This window comes from Rana temporaria, chromosome 2, assembly GCF_905171775.1.
Source record: "Rana temporaria chromosome 2, aRanTem1.1, whole genome shotgun sequence".
In the NCBI taxonomy this organism is placed as follows: domain Eukaryota; kingdom Metazoa; phylum Chordata; class Amphibia; order Anura; family Ranidae; genus Rana; species Rana temporaria.
In genome coordinates this window covers 230,376,339-230,393,017 of record NC_053490.1, presented here as the reverse complement: position 1 = coordinate 230,393,017, position 16,679 = coordinate 230,376,339, and the positions used below count along the sequence as shown (strand labels likewise).

Genomic DNA, 16,679 nt, shown 5'->3' with positions numbered 1-16,679 from the left:
GTTAAATTGGGAGCAGCAGCTATGTCCATACAGCCACTGTGTCCCAATGGACATGTCTGCTTGTACAGGGATACATGAAACACTTGCTCATCCCTATGTGGGAAAACACAGCCCTTGCACAGGTGTACACTATAGTACTCCCATGTGAATAAAGCTCAACAATTGTACTTGGGTTGAATGTTTTTTTTTGTTTTCTACAATCAACGTATGATACAGAATGGTGTGTAATATATTACAATGAAACATTTTTTTCTAGGCCATACACGCCATCTGCAGACATCTGTTGATATTTGAATTTAGCACGGTTGTGTGTGGCTCTTCCCGCAGAGCCGCATCATCCATTAACAGGGGTCTGTGAATAGAAAAACTAAAAGTCGCATCTGGCACCATGGCAAAGGGACTCACAGAAATCTCCAGCACAGGGGCAATGGGCCTAATCCTCAAAAGAGATACGACGGAGTAACTGCTGTTACTCCGTCGTATCCCTGGTCCTAACTATGGAACTGATCCACAGAATCAGTTTCCCATAGTTAGGACGAAGATCCGACATGTGTAATTGAATTACACTGTCGGATCTTAGGATGCAGTACCGCATCCGCCGCTGGGGGAATTTCGCGTCGAAATGCCGCCTCGGGTATGCAAATTAGGACTTACGGAGATCCACAAAGCTTTTCAGCTTCGTTTTTTCTCCGTAAGTTTTATTTTGCAAACGCAAAATTAGGGCTGCTTTTACAAAGTGTAAACTGTTTACACCTTGTAAAAACAGACCTTTCTTGCTAGCGACGCGATTTTTTTTTTTTTTTTTTTTTGCGCCGTATCTTTTTTTTTACCCGACGCAACTTTATTGTCCCGTCGCAATCCACAAAGCCCGACGTAACGTAATTTCGCGCTATGCATGTCGGGAAAATGACGTCACGAGCATGCGCAGTCGGGAGCGCGCCTCATTTAAATGGGAATCGCCCCCTGAGGAAGAAGAACGCCTTGCGCCGGCCGGATTTAAGTTACACCGCTCAAAATTTCTAGGTAAGTGCTTTGTGGATCGGGCACTTAGGTAGAAATTTTGCGGCGGTGTAACTTAAATAGAAAAAATTACGTTACGCCCGCTGGCTGAGGATTTGGCCCAATGTCTGCAATTATAGTCCATTGTTTTCTTCCGACAGACCCATAATGGAAGGTTTGTACAGACCTGGGACTGATGGTAAACAATGAAGGGTCTTTACATTGCACCTGCAATGCACTGATCATGCAGTGCTCTGTAGGCTTTATTGTAAAAATTTAATAATTGCATGGTAGTAAAGTCTTTTTTGGCACTTGTACCTACAGGTAAGCCTATAATAAGGCTTACCTGTAGGTACAATGAATATCTTCTAACTGCACAGTTTAGGAGATATTCACATTGCATGCAGCCGGTGATGTCACTGGCACTTGCACTCTGAAGAGACAGCATACCCGTATCGTCCCTTCAGAACTTTGTGCCATGGTCTGTGACTGTCGCTCGCATGCATGGGAGTGACGTCATCGGGGCGCGGCCAATTAGACAGCCGGAGGACATGAACCCGGAAAGAAGACTGGGAGAAGATGGAAGCCCTGTCAGCAGCGACAGTGCACAGCTGGAGGGATTCAATCTAAGGTAAGAATTTCATAATGTGCTAGTATGCAATGCATACTAGCACATTATGCAATTGTCTTGCAGATTTAAAATAAAAATGTGGTTTACTACAGCTTCGACTCCTTTCACACTGGGGCGTTTTTCAGGTGCTTTTTGGGCTAAAAATAGCGCCTGTAAAGCACCTGAAAAAACACCTCCGCTGCAGCCCCAGTGTGAGAGCCTGAGTGCTTTCAAACTGTATTGGTGCGCTTGCAGGACGTTATAAAAAGTCATGCAAGCAGCTTTTTTCGGTGCAGGAGCGATGAATACACTGCTCCTCCACCACCCCTACTATTGGAATTAATGGGCACCGCTGTCGAAGCGCCTGCAAAGCCCATCAGCAGCGGTGCTTTGGGGGTGCTATTAACCCTTTATTTGGCCGCTAGCGGGGCGCTTTTAAACGCCACTATTACAGCGGTAAAGCCCCCCCAGTGTGAAAGTAGCCTTCAAGTAAGGTAGGTGCATTTATTGAATCTGGGGGTGCATTATGCCTGTTAGAAAACAGCATGCGTTTCAAGGTGTCAGCAGCCATTTAGAACTTGGTTATCAGTTCTGGGTGGAATCGCCCATTAAGTATTATTTCTCACTATGTAATAAAGTAAAAAAAAAAAACAGCCCGCATATCAAGTATTACAATGATTTTTTATTTTTTTTTGTTCCTACAGGACCACATGTAAAGTACATAAACAAAGAAGATAATATACCCTGCTCCATCACAGAGTCTCTTAAATACTTCCCAACAGAAGAGAGTACCAACCAGGACATTACAGCTCCTCCCCAGAACCCTCCTAGTAATCTTACTGTTGTGACTGTAGAGGGGTGTCCATCCTTTGTTATTTTGGACTGGGGAATGCCTGATAATGACACAGCTACTGGTTAGTATAATTTGTAAAGCACATATTTCAAGAGATAAAATAGAGTTGTCAAAAGTGGAACATTAATCTTTCTGGGTGCATAATGTTGAAAAAACAGACATTGAGCCAGCTAAGTTAAGTTAAGTTAAAGCCCAGCTGAAGTCACAGAAATAAATATGCAGTAATAAAGACACTTTTTTTCGTAGTCTTACCTGTTCAGCAGTTGTACAGAATGTCCACAAAATGTACAGTCCAATAAGCACCAGAGTGAGACCAACTGCACCCAGTAATCAGTTTCCAGTAACAGAACTAGTCTGACACTCCCCACTCTTCATCTACAATACAAGTCCGTATAGAGACACTTGTATTGACGGCTGTGGTTGTTATTCAGCCTAGGCAGCACAGAGAACAAAAAATGTATTTCCACAAAGACAAAAGGTATTACAATGCATTTCCAAGTAAAAATTTACCACAAATCATAACATGCAGGGGTACAGCACTATAAATGAAAAGAAAAGAAAAAGGTCAAAGACATCAACTGTACTTTAATTAATTATACTAGAGATGCAAAGTGACCTGGGGATGATATTTAGAGCATTTTTATCTTCTTTTGTCACATCTGGAAAATATACAAGAAACCTTGCCATGTATTAAGAGAGAATTACAATGTCTTCATTCTTATAAAGGGTGAGCCAAACGTAGATATTTATTACTTCTACATTATACATGATTTTACATAATACATAATTACATAATAGGGCCCTTCCTCATTTGGCTTTGTCAGTGCAAAGTTACCTTGACAACACTAGACATGTGCACTGACGAAAAATGTGTTAGTTTTCATTTCATTTGTTTGGGGGGGGTTTCGGAATTCGAAAATTAGAAAATCCGGAAATTCAAAAATGTGTCAATTTGAAATTCAAAAACGTTAAAACTCGTAAATTTGAAAATTCATACATTCAAAAAACTAAAAAAATCTAAAATTCTAAAATTTGTAGGTTCAAAATTTGAAATTCGAAAATCCAGAAATTTGACAATTCGGAAATGTGGAAATTTAGAAATTAGAAAATTATCAAATCCGAAAATAAGAAAGAAAATATTAAAATTAGAAGAAACAAAAATCAGAAATTTTTGAAATAATAACTAACTAACTAATAACTAACTATTAAATTATAGGTATTGGAATTGCCTTTCAGATTTGGCAGTTAGTAAACGAATATGAATTTATCCGAAGTTACGAATTATCTGAAATAATGAATGCCACATCTAAATAAATGAAATGGAACAAATTAATACTAAATAATAATAATAAAACATTTTTTTTATTATTATTATTGTTATTTATTATTAATAATTTGTTACGTTACGTTCAATAGATCAATAGAACAATAGAACAGGAATTAGGTGGCATATGTGAGAAGCTAAATCTTTTGCTTATAGACAAAGCAAAAGCCAAATTAACTAGAGGTAGGCGGACATTTTACGAATTTGGGAATAATCCAGGGAGCCGAACCCTGAAGGTGGATGCCGCACCTGGAACTCGGGCCCCGCAGATTAACTCAGCAAAATGGCCGGTGCCCCAGATTTACCCCCCCGTCAGCATGCCCAAAGAGTTAAACTCCTCTGATTGGCTGCTGGGGAAGGATGGTTCTGTCAGAACCCCTGTAGCACCAACTGTCACCCAGGGGTGGCAGCACACCCCTGGACACACAGACTGACCCAAGAGGCAGTTCTGAACTGGCAACAGCACAAACTAACAATTAGTGAATAGGAGCAACTGAAATCTCCCATTCCCCACTAACTTTAGCGTAACGCCCCACTAATTTTAAGGGGGGGGGCCCTATACTTCAATACCTACTGTCAGAATTATGTGAATATGGGGGAATATTTTAAAGTAAATTACGTGAAATCGGAGGCAATGGGGATAGAAATAAATACGTCCCTATTACATCTGATAACTATGCAATTCGATTTCAGATGGACAGAATCCCACATAAGTTTACTTAGGGACTAAAATATCGAAGAATTTGAATAAGCTATTTGAACTTAATTATGCACCAATGGTGAAACAGATTAAACTTGACTTCCTGAGATGGGATAAAGAAGTCTTTACTTGGTTTGGAAGGACAAATATTATAAAGATGAACGTGATGCCAAGGCTTTTGTATTTAATACAGACCCTGCCAATCAAGATCCCCCCAAGTTTTTTAAGAGATCTTATATCAAGGTTTTTGAGGTTTATTTGGGCCGGGAAGCCAGCAAGAGTACGTAGAACTATCCTATCACTTCCTAAAGGAAAAGGAGGGATTGGGTTTCTGAACCCAGTAAGATACCAGGAAGCTTCAAACTTAGTCAGAGTGGTGAAGTGGTGCGGGCTTAATAAGAAGAAACCCCGGATACAAATGGAACAGGCAACGATAGACATTCCTCTGGATACCAGAAGCTGATGTGCCACTGGAAGTAAGGAAACATCCGACAATGGGTGCCACCCTACGAACGACCAAAAAGAGCTTTAAAAACATGACTATGTCGACACACCCTAGTCCATTGACCACGATTTTGGGTACACCGACATTTCAGCCAAGGTTCGGAGCAATACATCGAAGGGGTATCAGTAGGGTCATCCATTGTTTGAAGACAAAAAGAGAGATCGAACAAGAGATAGCACCATAACTAGACTTTTTTAGGATGATGCAACTAGATGCCTTTATTCAATCAATATCAAATACATACACAGAAGTCAGGGCACCGTGACTATCGGTTTGGACCTATCGGGCAGCGGTCCATCGGTTCGATTTTAAAGCAAGTTCTAAAATTTTTGACCGAAGGACAACGGACCGAGGGCCGTACACACCGTCAGTTTGGACCGATGAAACTGGACTTCAGTCCTTTTTCATCGGTTTGGACCAACCGTGTGTAACCGGCCTCAGAGTTTGAGCAGATATGCCTGAAGAGGGAGTCAGTGAGCCACTCTTTGTCATATTTTTATGCCACATTAACTGGATTAGAAGCACCACAAGAACTTACTTTCCTTCAGGCGTGGGAAAGGGATTTAGGTGTGACATTCTCCCAAGAGCAGAGGGACAGGATCTTGCTATTTACCCATAAGGCATCAGTAGCGAGTAGATACCAGGAGGGAGGATATAAAATTCTAACCAGGTGGTACAGAACACTGACTGTATTACACCGGATATACCCCCAGATGTTAGAGGTCTGCTGGAGGTGTCATGAGGCAGAGTGTACTATACTACATATTTTTGGGGAATGTGCGAAAATTAATGAGTTTTGGAGAATGGTTGCTGAAATCATTAAAATAATAACAGGAGATAGACCGGCAGCTCTTTTGTTATATGACATTCCTATATCAGTGGAAAAATATAAAAACTCTTTGCTGAGACACCTTCTTACAGCAGCAAGGGCATGTATCCCTGTTCTGTGGAAAAAGGATAGTCTTCCATCTAGAGCACAGTGGTTCGCTAGAATCGCAGAAATACAACAAATGGAGAATCTTAGGCCTCGTACACACCACCGGATCTATCCGCTGGAATTGATCCGCGGATCAGTTCCAGCAGACAAATCCGGTCGTCTGTACGGCCTAGCGGATATTTATCCGCGGAGATTCCTCAGCCCGATCCATTTCAAGCGGATATAAATTTCTTAGCATGCTAAGAAATGTATCCGCTTGAATCGGGTCCAGCGGATTGATCCGGTGGTCTGTACAGACTCACCGGATCAATCCATCCGCTCCCCTCCCTCGCTTGCGTCGTAATGATTCGACGCATGCGTGGAAGTACTTACCTTCCAGCGTCGCGCACGTCGCCGCGTCATCATCGCGGCGACGGCGCGACACGTCACCGCGGATGAATTCCGCGCGGATTTTGATCCGATGGTGAGTACAAGCCATCGGATACAAATCCGGAGGAGGAATCTCCGCTGGAAACGGTTCGGCGGACCGTTTCCAGCGGAGATCCCCTCGTGTGTACGGGGCCTGGGGAAGGGGGTTTTCACTCTTCCCCCTTTTTTTTGGTTTAGGGGTGGGTATTATTTAGAAAGGGTGTGGGGGTAAAGAAGAAAAAGAGAACTCACACTGAGTCCATGAGTTGTTCAAGAGGCAATATAATGTATACAGTTAGATGGAAGTATTTAGGATGTTATAATAAGACATTGTAAGATTGTGATGAATTGTAATGTGAATTCTATGAAAAATAAAGAATTTATTTAAAAAAAACACCCTACCCATGTTAAGGGCATATGGCCTGGTATGGTTTAGGAGAGGGGGGGGTTCTCTCACCCCCCCCCCTTTTCTGCGGCCTGCCAGGTTGTGTGCTTGGATAAGGGTCTGGTATGGATTTTGGGCGGACCCCCATGCCATTTTTTTTATTTTGGCTTGGGGTTCCCCTTAATATTCATACCAGACCTGACGGGCCTGGTATCGATTTTGGGGGATCCCCAACGCAATTCAAAGAGAAAAATTTGGTGCCATTTTTTTCAATGATTTTTATCTATATTGCAGGGATCCGACAATACATTACAGCCGTGAGGAGTTTTAAATGACATTTTTTCCTTTAGAAATGTAATTTTGCTGTGGTACGGTTATAAACATGGGAAAGATGTGCTACTTTACAGGCAGACTAAGGACACCCTCCCAGGCACAATATTTAAAGGAAAATTTAATTTTTATTGTTTTACTGTAGGCATTATTAAAAGCACCGCTCCTGAAAAAACTGACGTTTTTAAAAATTTTTTGCATTGATACATGTCCCCTGGGGCAGGACCCAGGTCTCCAAAGACTTTTTATGGCAATAACTTGCATATAAGACTTTAAAATTAGCACTATTGATTTGTTTAAACAGTCCCAAAACATTGTAAACCATTACAAAGTTGCACTAATTAATTAAGTGATACACCAAATCATAAGTGATCTTATAAAAGTCCAAAAAATATTGGAGTAATGAAGATATTCTTTATCAATATCGTGACCATCCGCCACCTGGATTAAGTGATCCCTAAAAAGCACCGTCACCAACGCAGACAAAGTGCTCGCTTACCAGCTAGCACAAACTTCCTGTCTTGGAAGGTCAGTTACGCTTGTGGCTATACACCCAACCAGGGCCTTTTGGTACCACCTGAGGATCCTCTTGGGACGTGCAAACAAACCTTCCGGAGAGTGTTGTCACAGGTAATCCCCAAAATATAAAAGGTTCCACATGGTATAAAATCCTTAAAGCTTTATTAGAAAAGCTCAAAAATTGCACTTACATCAAAGGAAGTAATTATTCAACCTTTAAAATGTTTCCAGCTGGCAAAGTAGCAACAACCCACCCTTCTGGGATTTGAGGACCGCAATGACATCAGCACAACACTCCACCCTACACATTTTGTCATATGGTGAACTTGTCCAGGGCACAATAGTATGTAATTATGATAGTAAATTTATTCACCCAATAAAAGACAGTTTTTTTTAACTTGAAAATTTTTAAAATCTATAAAGAACATAGATACTTGTTTCTTCCATAAATTTTTAACATAAAGCAGGACTTATGCCCTGTACACACCATAGGTTAATCTGATGAAAACGGTCTGATGGATTTTTCCATCAGTTATCCGATGAAGCTGACTGATGATCAGTCGTGCCTACACACCATCAGTTAAAAAACCGATCGTGTCAGAACGCGGTGACGTAAAACACAACGACATGCTGAAAAAATGAAGTTCAATGCTTCCAAGCATGCGTCGACTTGATTCTGAGCATGCGCGGACTTTTAACCGATGAACGTGCCTACAGACGATCGTTTTTTTTCTATAGGTTTTTTATCTATCAGATCATTTTAAAACAAGTTCCATTTTTTTTTAACCTATGGATAAATAACCTATGGGGTCCACACACAATCGGTTTGGTCTGATGAAAACGGTCCATCAGACTGTTTTCATCAGACTAACCTATAGTGTGTACTCAGCATTAGTGTTTGTTCTGTTTGGCTCAAGATGGAATTTTGAAGCAGGACAACTTTTTTGCCATTAATTGTTATATATGTATGCTATTCTACAATTAAAATGAATTCATGTTACATATTCTAATTCTAGCTAATGCCAAAAATATACCAAACATTCTATCCAAAGGCAAAGTCATTGCCATGGGGATGATGATGGGGGGGTGGGGAGGGTATGCCTCCTTTATGTCTTTGTGAAAGTGCACATCTGCATATTACATATTCAGGTTCAAAGGGATACTCTTAATTTAATTCAACAGCTGATCTAAATTAATTTTACTGAGGATCGACCTATAAAAGATGGACTTTTATTCATGAGCACTGGATTTGCTCCTTACACTTTTTTTACTGAAAAATCTTGCTACTGTAGAATACCGTGTCAAAGTTAATAATTAACAATTATTATGCCCAATATAACCAGCATGAGAGAAATAAAGTAAAAGAAACGTATTTGTTTTTTATTCTATTTTAGAGTTTACAGTTATTTCAACAGAAAATGGAGCACCTGGAGGAAAGAATCAGTCAATCATAACTACAAATCAGACATATTCTACAGTAGAAAATTTGAAGCCAGACACCAAGTAAGGGACAACCTTTCAATATGTGGTAGCACTGGTTAGGCTTTAATCACGGTTGTGTTGGTGGAGCTCCCATTTGTCAGTTCACCTATGGTGGAGGTGTATGGGTACCATGGTATGGTCCTAGTTTGTTCAACTCCTGCCGAAACCAAATGAGGTAATAATTTGTCATGCACAGAGCATCTGTGAGTGTGTGGTGAGAAGTGCCTAGTACAGACAGTCATGCAACTCAGCAATTTGTTTGATATTTATTGATATAAATGTATTGATTTATTTATTGATTTGTTGATATTTCAATGCATTTCAGGGGATCAAAGCATCCCTTTCTAACACATAAAAATTGTGGGTATATTGCCTTTTTGCCTGTTGTATATAAAGAATGCCTTGTTATCATGCCATGTTTGTGATGTTAGTGAAAAATGATACTGCCATCCACAGATACTGCCGAGAGATTATACTACTAACTAGAGTCAGTACTAGAATACTGACTTATTGCCTCACTGCAAATGTATGGTGAAACATTGGCGCTGCTTGTTGCAAGGGTTCTTTTTCATTTAGAGTGCAATTATTTGTTCTTTAAATATTTCCAAATGGCTTATTTGAGCACAGTGAGATTTTTTCCCCTTTTGGTAAGATGTATGTCCCCAGCTGGTACACTAATTTTATGAAGGTCATGGACAACTTGGGAACCTAATTTAGAACAGTTTTATAAGGAATTTATTGTAGTAAGGTCAGCAGTAAACCCTTGTGTTTAAAGGTGTAATCGGCCATAAAATGCTACATCAATACTCAATGGTCTGGCATTTTAACTTGGAAGAGCATAAAATGTGTTGAAGAAAACAAAACATTTTTGTGTGTTCACACTGTTTCTTTAGATCCCAATAATATAAAACACTGCCTTATGTTTGACATTTTCAGAAAGAAAGACATTACTCGGTTTCATTATGTTAGAATTAAATTCATAAAGGATTCTGTGTTAAACACTTGCAAATAATGTTATAGCTGAGAGCAAACTTGCAGCAGATTTATGTGAATATGAATTCAATCTAGACTTACAGAGCTTCCTAATGTGGATAATCAAGTATGTTATATACTTTGTACCATTTTAAATTCCAGGTAACCATTGAAGCTTCCTTGCATGTCAGTCTATCCATTGCCAGTGAATGCCACCTTTCACACAGTTAATGAGACAGTTGTATGTCATCTGACACAATCACTATAGACAAGTTTTACAGGATCCTTTCTTTCTCCTAAAGCACAAAATAAAGTATAAAAAAACTTTCCCCTAAATCTAATCCAGACATCTCCCACCCAGGTGCTTATTTACAGTCTAAATGATTTTCAAAATGTTTTACAAATAAATATTTGAAAAGTGTGGCGTACATTTGTATTCACCCCTAACTAAAATCTAGTGGAACCAATTGCCTTCAGAAGTCACCTAATTAGTAAATAGAGTTAACCTTTGTGTAATTTATTCTTAGTATAAATACAGCTGTTCTGTGAAGCCCTCAGAGGTTAGTTAGAGAAACATAGTAAACAAACAGCATCATGAAGGCCAAGGAACACACCAGACAGGTCAGGGATAAAGTTGTGGAGAAGTTTAAAGCAGGGTTAGGTTATAAAAAAATATCCTAATCTTTGAACTTCTCATGGAGCACTGTTCAATCCATCATCCAAAAATGAAAATATGGCACAACTGCAAACCTACCTAGGTCCTCAACCTAAACTGACAGGCTGGGTAAGGAGAGCAATAATGAGAGAAGCAGCCAAGAGATCCACCTGATCCACAGTTCAGGTGGGAGAACTTGTCCACAGGACAACTATTAGATGTGCACACCACAAATATGGCCTTATAGAAGAGTGCCAAGAAGAATGCGATTGTTGAAAGAAAGCCATAATAAGTACTGTATACAGTTTGCGAGAAGCCATGTGGGGGACACAGCAAACATGTGGAAGAAGATGCTCTGGTCAGATGAGACCAAAATGTAACTTTTTTGGTCTACAAGCAAAACGCTATGTGTGGCAGAAAACTAACACTGCACATAACCCTGAAAGCACCATTATCACTGTGAAACATGGTGGTGGCAGCATGATGTTGTGGGGATGCTTTTCTTCAGTAGGGACAGGGAAGCTGGTCAGAGCTGATTGGAAGATGGATGGAGCAAAATACAGGCCAATCTTAGAAGAAAACCTGTTAGAGTCTGCAAAAGACTTGAGACCGGGGTAGAGGTTTACCTTCCAGCAGGACAACGACCCTAAACATACAGCCAGAGCTACAATGAAATGGTTTATATCAAAGCATACTCATGTGTTAGAATGGCCCAGTCTAAGTCCAGACCTAAATCCAATTGAGAATCTGTGGCAAGACTTGAAAATTGCTGTTCACAGACGCTCTCCGTCCAATCTGACAGAGTTTGAGCTATTTTGCAAAGAAGAATAGGCAAAAAAAATTGCAGCTGTAATTGCAGTGAAAAGTGGTTCTACAAAGTACTGACTCAGGGGGGCTGAATACAAATGCACGCCACATTTTTCACATATTTATTTGTCATTTATCATTTTCCTTCCAGTTCACAATTATGTGCCACTTTATGTTGGTCTATCACATAAAATCCCAATAAAGTAAATTTACGTTAACCACTCCAGACCATTTGGCTGCCCAAAGACCAGAGCACTTTTTGCGATTCGGCACTGTGACGCTTTAACTGACAATTGTGCGGTCGTGCGACAAACAAAATCGAAGTCCTTTTTTTTCCACAAATAGAGCTTTCTTTTGGTGGTATTTGATCACCTCTGCGGTTTTTATTTTTTGCGCTATAAACAAAAAAGGAGTGCCAATTTTGAAAAAAAGCAATATTTGTGACTTTTTGCTATAATAAATATCAGCAATTTTTATCGTGTCTGTGACACATCGGACACATCGGACACTTTTGACACAATTTTGGGACTATTGTCATTTATACAGCGATCGGTGCTATAAAAATGCATTGATTACTATGTAAATGACACTGGCAGTGAAGGGGTTAACCAGTAGGGGGAGCTTAAGGGCTTAAGTGTGTCCTAGGGATGTGTTCTAACTGTAAGGGGGATGGGCTACGTGTAACACGACACTTATCACCACTCCCGATTACAGGGAGCGGTGATCAGTGTCCTTGTCACTAGGCAGAATGAGGAAATGCTTGATTACATCCTGCAGTCACACTCACAGAGCACCCACAATGCTGCTTCTTAAAGGGGACGTACGTGTACGCCCATATGCCCAGCCGAGCCATTGTGCCGACGTATATAGTCGTGCGCTGGTCAGCAAGTGGTTAAATCATAATGACAACTACCCAAATGACCCTGATAAAAAATGTACATACCCTAGTTCTGAATACTGTCTATTGCCCCCTTTATCATCAATGACAGCTTGAAGTCTTTTGTGGTATGAAGCTCTTTATCATCTCAGATGGTAAAGCTGCCCAGTTCCTGTAAATTCTTGGGCTGTCTTGCATGAACTGCACTTTTGAGATCTCCCTAGAGTGGCTTAATGATATTGAGGTCAGGAGACTGAGATGGCCCCTCCAGAACCTTTGCTTTATTCTGCTGTAGACTTGGCCTTGTGTTTTGGCTCATTGTCATGTTGGAATGTCCAAGTACGTCCCATGCGCAGCTTCCTGGCTGATGAATGCAAATGTACCTCTAGTATTTTTTGATAACATACTGCATTCATCTTGCCAACAATTTAGACCAAATTTCCTGTGCCTTTGTAGCTCACATATCCCCAAAACATCAGCAATCCACCTCTGTGTTTCACAGTAAGAATGGTGTACCTTTCATCGTAGGCCTTTTTCACTCCTCTCCAAATGAAGCATTTATGTTTGTGGCCAATTTTGGTCTCATCACTCCAAATTACTTTGTGCCAGAAGGTTTGAGGCTTGTCTCTGTGATGTTTGGTGTATTGTAAGCAGGACAATTTGTGGCATTTGCATAGTAATGGCTTTCTTCTGGTGACTCGACCATGCAGCTCATCTTTGTTCTAGTGCCTCATTATTGTGCATCTTGAAACAGCCACACCACATGCTTTCAGAGAGTCCTGTATTTTACCTGAAGTTATTTGTGGGTTTTTCTTTGCATCCCGAACAATTTTCCTGGCACTTGTGGCTGAAATTTTAGTTGGTCTACCTGGTTTGGTTTCAACAGAACTCATTTTCCACTTCTTGATTAGAGTTTGAACACTGCTGATTGACATTCTCAATTCCTTGGATATCTTTTTATAAACCTTTCCCATTTTATACAGTTCAACTACCTTTTCCCACAGATCCTTTGACAATTCTTTTGCTTTCCCCATGACTCAGAATCCAGAAACGTCAGTGCAGCACTGGATGGAATATGCAAGGGTCTGTCAGGAGTCCAGAAACTCATTGACCTTTTATACACACACAATAATTACAAGCAAACAGATCACAGGTGAGGATGGTTACCTTCAATAGCCATTCAAACCCCTTTGTGTCAACTTGTGTGCATGTTATCAGGCCAAAATCACCAGGGTATAAAAACTATAGATCAGGGTCTTTTGGGTAATTTTTGTTGTGATTACGATTTAAAAAGAGTAAACACAGTTGATTGATATTAAAATGGCTTCAGCCAAACACTAACCATGAGTGAAAGAAACGTTTTTGTGTTACCATTCATATTCTCTGAAAATAAATCATAAATTCTGCCACGGTATGTAAACTTATGAGCACAACTGTGTGTATATGTATATATATATATATATATATATATATATATATATATATATATATATATATATATATATATATATATATATATATATATATATATATATATATATATACAGTGAGGAAAATAAGTATTTGAACACCCTGCTATTTTGCAAGTTCTCCCACTTGGAAATCATGGAGGGGTCTGAAATTGTCATCGTAGGTGCATGTCCACTGTGAGAGACATAATCAAAAAAAAATCCAGAAATCACAATTTATGATTTTTTAACTATTTATTTGTATGATACAGCTGCAAATAAGTATTTGAACACCTGTCTATCAGCTAGAATTCTGACCCTCAAAGACCTGTTAGTCTGCCTTTAAAATGTCCACCTCCACTCCATTTATTATCCTAAATTAGATGCACCTGTTTGAGGTCATTAGCTGCATAAAGACACCTGTCCACCCCATACAATCAATAAGAATCCAACTACTAACATGGCCAAGACCAAAGAGCTGTCCAAAGACACTAGAGACAAAATTGTACACCTCCACAAGGCTGGAAAGGGCTACGGGGAAATTGCCAAGCAGCTTGGTGAAAAAATGTCCACTGTTGGAGCAATCATTAGAAAATGGAAGAAGCTAAACATGACTGTCAATCTCCCTCGGACTGGGGCTCCATGCAAAATCTCACCTCGTGGGGTCTCAATGATCCTAAGAAAGGTGAGAAATCAGCCCAGGACTACACGGGAGGAGCTGGTCAATGACCTGAAAAGAGCTGGGACCACCGTTTCCAAGGTTACTGTTGGTAATACACTAAGACGTCATGGTTTGAAATCATGCATGGCACGGAAGGTTCCCCTGCTTAAACCAGCACATGTCAAGGCCCGTCTTAAGTTTGCCAATGACCATTTGGATGATCCAGAGGAGTCATGGGAGAAAGTCATGTGGTCAGATGAGACCAAAATAGAACTTTTTGGTCATAATTCCACTAACCGTGTTTGGAGGAAGAAGAATGATGAGTACCATGCCAAGAACGCCATCCCTACTGTGAAGCATGGGGGTGGTAGCATCATGCTTTGGGGTAGTTTTTCTGCACATGGGACAGGGCGACTGCACTGTATTAAGGAGAGGATGACCGGGGCCATGTATTGCGAGATTTTGGGCAACAACCTCCTTCCCTCAGTTAGAGCTTTGAAGATGGGTCGAGGCTGGGTCTTCCAACATGACAATGACCCGAAGCACACAGCCAGGATAACCAAGGAGTGGCTCTGTAAGAAGCATATCAAGGTTCTGGCGTGGCCTAGCCAGTCTCCAGACCTAAACCCAATAGAGAATCTTTGGAGGGAGCTCAAACTCCGTGTTTCTCAGCGACAGCCCAGAAACCTGACTGATCTAGAGAAGATCTGTGTGGAGGAGTGGGCCAAAATCCCTCCTCCAGTGTGTGCAAACCTGGTGAAAAACTACAAGAAACGTTTGACCTCTGTAATTGCAAACAAAGGCTACTGTACCAAATATTAACATTGATTTTCTCAGGTGTTCAAATACTTATTTGCAGCTGTATCATACAAATAAATAGTTAAAAAAAATCATACATTGTGATTTCTGGATTTTTTTTTTTGATTATGTCTCTCACAGTGGACATGCACCTACGATAACAATTTCAGACCCCTCCATGATTTCCAAGTGGGAGAACTTGCAAAATAGCAGGGTGTTCAAATACTTATTTTCCTCACTGTATATATATATATATATATATATATATATATATATATATATATATATAGAGAGAGAGAGAGAGAGAGAGAGAGAGAGAGAGAGAGAGAGAGAGAGAGAGAGAGAGAGAGAAAGAGAGAGAGAGAGAGAGAGAGAGAGAGATCCTAATAGAGGAAAGTCTATGCACTACAAAGTGTTATTTTTTAAATGTATTATTTAGACAATCAATTATTTACATTAATCATTTGGTAATGACAGAATGCTCTATTTTAGTCCTTATGTAAAGTACTGGTGCAAATAACAAGGAAATTAAAAAAGCACTGTGGATTTTATTGTTGGCATTAATGACTGACTTTCTAACTGTAACCAACTATTCTATAAACATTGGGTGTCTGGATCACACATTGCCAGGCAAGTAGCCATTCTTCTAATCCCACATTCTGTTTGTTAGAAGCCAATGGAAAAGTCCTAAAAGAGGACTGAATAATCTTTCCAAAAGCAAGCAGCTGGATAAACAAAAAAAAGACTTTAAAGAGAATTGGCAGTGAAGGACAGATGTTGGTAGGACAGCAATGTAGTAAACTGTAAATGGCAGATGAGAGAGGAACATGGTATTTCCATTTAAAAATTCACATGTCCCCCACATTCCCGGTGGAAGGCAAAAGTTTGATTTAAAGCCATCATCATTTTTAATTTTATGGCTATGCCAAAAGGTTTTTCTACTAAACGAGTGTTGGATCTTGCTCCCACTTTGGGGAAACAGGAAGGTCTGAAAAACAGATTACAGTCACTTACACTGCAAGTTACTGAGATGGGTTTTACATAGAGTGGAATAAATGCATGATTTGTTCTGGGATTACTAAAACTCATATACTGTTCTATACCATATTTCGTACACTAGAATAAGTATTACATATGGTATCATAGTTTAATAGGTGCTTGCTTTTAAAAGATTATCTAGCTAAGATTACCTCACACAGAAACGTTGTTAAATTAGATGTAAACCCTAACTGAATGGTATTTCGTTTACGGCCGGTTCACACCATAGAAACTCAGTCCGGATGTGTTCCAGATGCTTTTCTGCATGTGCGTTTTTGGCGCGTTTTTGATATGTTCCAGTGTGGTTTTGGTGCATTTTAGATACAGTACAGAGTCCCCTCTTTTTTCTTAAAGGAGTTGTAAAGGAAAAA

At 39.9% G+C, this 16,679-nt stretch overlaps 1 protein-coding gene across 50 annotated transcripts in view; it reads left to right on the top strand.

Moving 5' to 3' along the window:
* The window catches only part of LOC120926536 (ABI family member 3 binding protein), a 454,839-nt gene that overhangs the window by 351,822 nt on the left and 86,338 nt on the right, over positions 1-16,679 (top strand). For all 50 annotated transcript variants that reach the window (XM_040336550.1, XM_040336548.1, XM_040336547.1 and 47 more), the window contains 2 exons: positions 2,314-2,523; positions 8,965-9,073. In XM_040336550.1, coding sequence (XP_040192484.1) covers positions 2,314-2,523; positions 8,965-9,073 — 319 coding nt within the window. The remainder of the gene's footprint in view (positions 1-2,313; positions 2,524-8,964; positions 9,074-16,679) is intronic.